Source organism: Rhagoletis zephyria, unplaced genomic scaffold (assembly GCF_001687245.7).
Source record: "Rhagoletis zephyria isolate East Lansing unplaced genomic scaffold, Rhagoletis_zephyria_1.1 Rzeph_scaffold_28102, whole genome shotgun sequence".
NCBI lineage: Eukaryota > Metazoa > Arthropoda > Insecta > Diptera > Tephritidae > Rhagoletis > Rhagoletis zephyria.
Window position 1 is genome coordinate 1 of NW_016185159.1, and position 4,992 is coordinate 4,992.

The 4,992-nt window shown below is 36.2% G+C and overlaps 1 protein-coding gene across 1 annotated transcript; it reads right to left on the reverse strand.

Annotated features, from left to right (window-relative positions):
* Positions 1–1,718: 1,718 nt before the first annotated feature.
* LOC108382669 (elongation of very long chain fatty acids protein AAEL008004-like) lies at positions 1,719–3,150 on the reverse strand. Its single transcript, XM_017639041.1, has 3 exons — positions 3,101–3,150; positions 2,877–3,013; positions 1,719–2,804 (listed from the first exon to the last, which is right to left on the reverse strand). The coding sequence occupies exons 1-3, from the start codon at positions 3,138–3,140 to the stop codon at positions 2,604–2,606; spliced, it is 378 nt and encodes a 125-aa protein (XP_017494530.1). The 5' UTR covers positions 3,141–3,150; the 3' UTR covers positions 1,719–2,603.
* Between the last annotated feature and the right edge of the window lie 1,842 nt (positions 3,151–4,992).

Consider the following 4,992-nt stretch of genomic DNA (forward strand, 5'->3'; position numbering starts at 1 on the left):
GAGAGCAACGTCATTTTGGCTTCTACCTGTATTTATGTGCCTTGGCTTCTACCTGTATTAATGTGCCTTGCATAAGAATAAGTTAATTACATACATACATATGTATTTTATTTAAGTTAGATACGGAGCGGAGCGTAAAACTAAAATTATAATACCTAATTTTGCCAAATTATGATTATTGTAGGTATTCACACCTTTCCGGTTATCAGGTTAACTGCTTAAAGAATTCTCCGTTGTATTTTATGAACATTATTAGGGGTCTTCATCAAAAGTGATAAACTGTTGATAAACTTGTTAAAATCATAAACTTATCGTATGGACCAATGGACGCCCACACACATCTGTTTACCATTTTGCAAATAATACGTGCGTATAAACGTAGAATGTGAAAACTTGTCGTTCACACGCGAATGCTTTGCGTACGCACAGAGTGAGATTGAAAAAAGGCATGTCATGCATTTCAAATTAGCTTTTGTTCTATAATTCTGAAAGATATTTTAATTCTCTATTTTTTGATGTATCAACTAATGCAAAAATGTGAAGTAATAACGAAGATATAGGTCGAAATAAAAAGCTCACGCTCACGTGCGCTTTTCAATTTCGGTTGCTCCCAGTGAGTTGTATGTACATATATGAGAAATTTTTGATAGTAACAGCCGGTGTGCGTGAATATTAGGTAGGCCTGTAATAAACCTTTTTTTCAGAGACTTTTTTTTCAAATTGAAACTTTATATACCTATATATATCAAAATAGCATTGCATATAAATAGTTCTTGTCAAACTTTTTAAGCTTAACCTGTTTTGTCATCTGAGATGCTTTGTTTCTAAAAGTTCTTTAAGAAATTATTTCTATTCTTAAAAAAAACTCCATTTTTGGAGGTATTCTCAAATCGGTCTTAATATTTTTCCGAAATATTTTGGTGGACGTCTTCAAATATAATAACTTTTGTAATTTCAGCTTAAAACCCGCCACTTTTTTGACGATGCTGTCTACTGCACATACATATATACATATCAAGCCTTAAACGCAAAAAATATGTAAGCGACATTTTAAAAAAATTTGAATTTTAATGCTCTAGGAACATTACTGCGCCAATGTGAAAATGCTCGAAATGTGAAAATTGCGTGATTGACAGAAAACTGCCTCACGCACTCTCACGCCAGCAAAAATTTCAGTCACGCACGATCACGGAAGTTTCGTGATTTTTCTCTCAAAACCCCTGACGCTCACGCGTGAAAAAGCGTGACACGACGTGTCGCGTAGAATATCACGTCTTTTGCCGATCTCTACTCCCAACCAACCGCCGCAACATACATTTCACTTCAAAAGGCAGAACAGACTTTGTGGTTTTTGGTAAAATGTTCCTGAGTGGCGCCAGAGATCCGCTTCAAGCTAGACACTCATCCACCGGGGTGAACTGCAGTACTTGACGACGGAGTCCCTCTCCCACCCCAAATCCAANGCCGCAACATACATTTCACTTCAAAAGGCAGAACAGACTTTGTGGTTTTTCGTAAAATGTTCCTGAGTGGCGCCAGAGATCCGCTTCAAGCTAGACGCTCATCCACCGGGGTGAACTGCAGTACTTGACGACGGAATCCCTTTCCTCCCACCCCAAATCCATCACGGAATTTGCGCTCCTTTACATGGCATCTCAAAGTTTCTTTCGCAAATGAAAACTAAACAATAAATGCAACACATAAAATTGTCTCAAAACATTTATTCGATTTTAATAAAAATGTACCTTCGTATATACAAGCATGGTAAAAAAATTAAGTTTTATTATAAACATCTACATAGTCTACTAAAAAAGCTGTAGCTAAGTATGCATGGTCTTATAATATATATTTTTTTACTCTTCACACATACATACACTAAATTTTTGGAATAATCCAAAAATAATTTTTTTTTTATGTGTTGCGTGTGTATTATTAGGAAGAAATAGAAAGCAAGCGATAATCATTAAATATTAAATAATAGTTAAACTAAAACATAATATTTGGTACAATTGCACTTTTCAAATTATTCGATTCGATCGGCACTTGGTTTCGAACTAGAAAGAGAAAATTGGCTTATGGGCAAAAAAAAGCGCAATGATCGTTTTATAATTTTCTTGTATGTACAATATAACTTGTATATGTTTTACTAATTACCTACATTGTTTTAAGACACAATTGAAATTAGATTTCATACTTATAATTAAAATTAAAATTAATTTACTATTAACTAAATATGTACTTATGTACAAGCGTACAAGTATGAATCTTCCAACCCACTGGCTATTATCCCCTAACTAACTACCCCCCAATATTTCCTTTAAATTAATTTTCACAAGAATTTTATAGCTAAATTATATTGCATCTGTTCCTCAAATGCCGCCAGCACGCCAAGTAGCAAAACATTTACATACATATTTACCAGCGATTGAGGTGCGCCCAATAATAATATAACAAGGACTTCTCTAAGGAGTGGTGGCTTCGTTTGTTCGCAATTTTATGAGCATTTAATTGCACTCATATTTAAATTAACAGCGCACAGAAAGGTGCTAAGCAGTAAAGAGTCGAATGTAGAATGGCAAAAAGAGGTCGAGAGTAGCAGCATCTCAATCCTGTTTAACAGCCGCTTCAGTCTTGGCCTTCACCGCAGCAGCCTCCTTATTGTAATTCTTAATGTAGAAGGAGCTAAACATGTAGGTGAATAGGCCGGCATTGAAGGTGAGCAGGGCAGCAATCGGTTTTGAGAAATTACAATTTGGCTGGAATTGAATTTGGAGAGTGTGCACGAAAATGATGAGGAATTGGATCTGTGAGAAGAAAAATTCGTATTGCACTTGAAATTTCCATTAAAATTAATCAAAAAGCTTGCAACCACTTACAATTTGCAAAATGGTAATGTACTTCTTCCACCACAAATACTTTTGTACTTTGGGGCCCATGGCAGAGAGCAGGTAATAGGCGTACATAATGATGTGAATGAAGGAATTAATGAAGCCGAGCAGCGTGCCGTGACCACCTAGAAAGGGCAATTAGAAAATGGTTAAACGATGCCAATAGATATGCATAAATTATCAAAAATTGTTTATTCGACAAACGAACTAACCGGCAAAATATTTAACTCCGATGAAGGCGCAAACAGGCATCAGGGTGTGGTGGTATCTGCAAGTTAAAAAAATATATATTAATATCTGCGCTGTTTTGTTTATAACACTGTGGAATAGAAATTTTAGAACGCTTCATCAAACTATGCCCAAACGGTAGAATATTTACACCCTAAAGCAACCATTTTGAAAAAAAAATTCCACTTCAAATAAAAGACCACAAAGATCTAAGTGTATTAAATTTTTTTCAAAAAAATGTANACTTCAAATAAAAGACCACAAAGATCTAAGTGTATTAAATTTTTTTCAAAAAAATGTATGTTTGTAATAAAAATATTATTACAACAAAATGAACAGAGGGTAAAATGAAGGCGATCCCATCCAATTGAGTACAGCAACTTCTTTGTGGCGCTGGCGGTGTGAGGTATGGCAATGTCGGGCAGCAGGCAGACTCCCTATGTCAGCATCCTCTACGTATTTCAGTCTTGATGATGCCAGAGTTTTCTGAACTGTAGCCAAAGCATTTCCTATTTCCATTTTCGCTAGCAGTGATTCCTATTTCGAATGTGTGTGCGACAAGTACACAGTGACCTTTCAGTAAACCACTTGTCATTCTATACAACAATCTTCGCTTGGTTTACATATCACCTTCATAGTTGTCCAGGTAGCTAAACTGTTTCATCTGTTTATGTAACCTTATCCTTCTAATTCTGGAAACCCTTAAGCTCTTTTTGTAACTCAGCAGAAAATCTGTATTTGCTGCTTGTGTATACAAATTAACATTTGTGGCCTTGTTGAAGGCTATTTATGGACCATTTCGACACTAGTTCGGGGTCTTTTTGGTACTAGTTTAGGAGTATTCCGGCCTGCTTCAGGATCCTTTCGTAACCGTTTCGAGCCTGGTTCCCGACTATTTAATAGCCTAGCTAGTTCAGGACCATTTCAGGAACATACACCAGTCTGGCACCATTTTGGGAATAATGCAGGATAATTTTCAGGCTAGTTCATGAGCAATTCATTTTGGTACTCGTTAGAAAGTATATTTTTGACTAATCAGCGACCATTTCGGGATCGTTTCAAGATTTTTTTGAGATCACTTCAGGAAAAATTCACGACTTTTTCGACCCCTCTGAGGCCTGTTTAGGACTATTTCAAATGTTGTGTATTGGTCTCAACAAAATTAAATGAAATAAATTTTTAAACTAACCTAACCTAATTATGTGTGTAATTGAATCTCCCAATGATATTCATCCGCTTATTCGTGGCTAGTATCTCCACTGCCCTCCGTGTTTCTCAGATAATTTTTGAACAAAATATGTAATGTGTTGATTACCTTTATCGCTGCTTGACTATCAACAACCAATCTATTTGCAGTAGGCTCCAGCTCGTATTTCGTTGGCATTTTCTAAACCGTTTTCTTTGAACCATCAGTTAAGATATTGAATGTCGTGATTCTCTAACGTAAGCTCTATTGACAGCAAGTTCAGTATCTTTTCTGCAGCAGCCGTTGAAGTTGTCCTTAGCGCCCCCGTTATATAGAGGGCAGTCACACATTTTATACATATCTTCCAAAGGCTCAAGATAATTATGTAGATTTCCACGGTGCCGTCCACTACAACAACGCCTCCTCAGGTTATAACGATCTAGCGTCCAGCATTTTGTTGCATACGTACGGCGTTAGTCCTTCCTTAGTCTAGAGCTTTTTCTATATTTAGCAAAGTGAATTTAGTGAAGTCTCTGTAAATGGTACACTTCATTCACAATAGGCAATGGGCTTTAAAATGCTCGACGTAAAAATTGCTGGCTAAGTTTTATATACATGGGCTTTTGAAGAGAAGAATTATGTTTATGTTTTATGTTACAAAAGCCACCTCAGATAATAGAAAACTCGGAA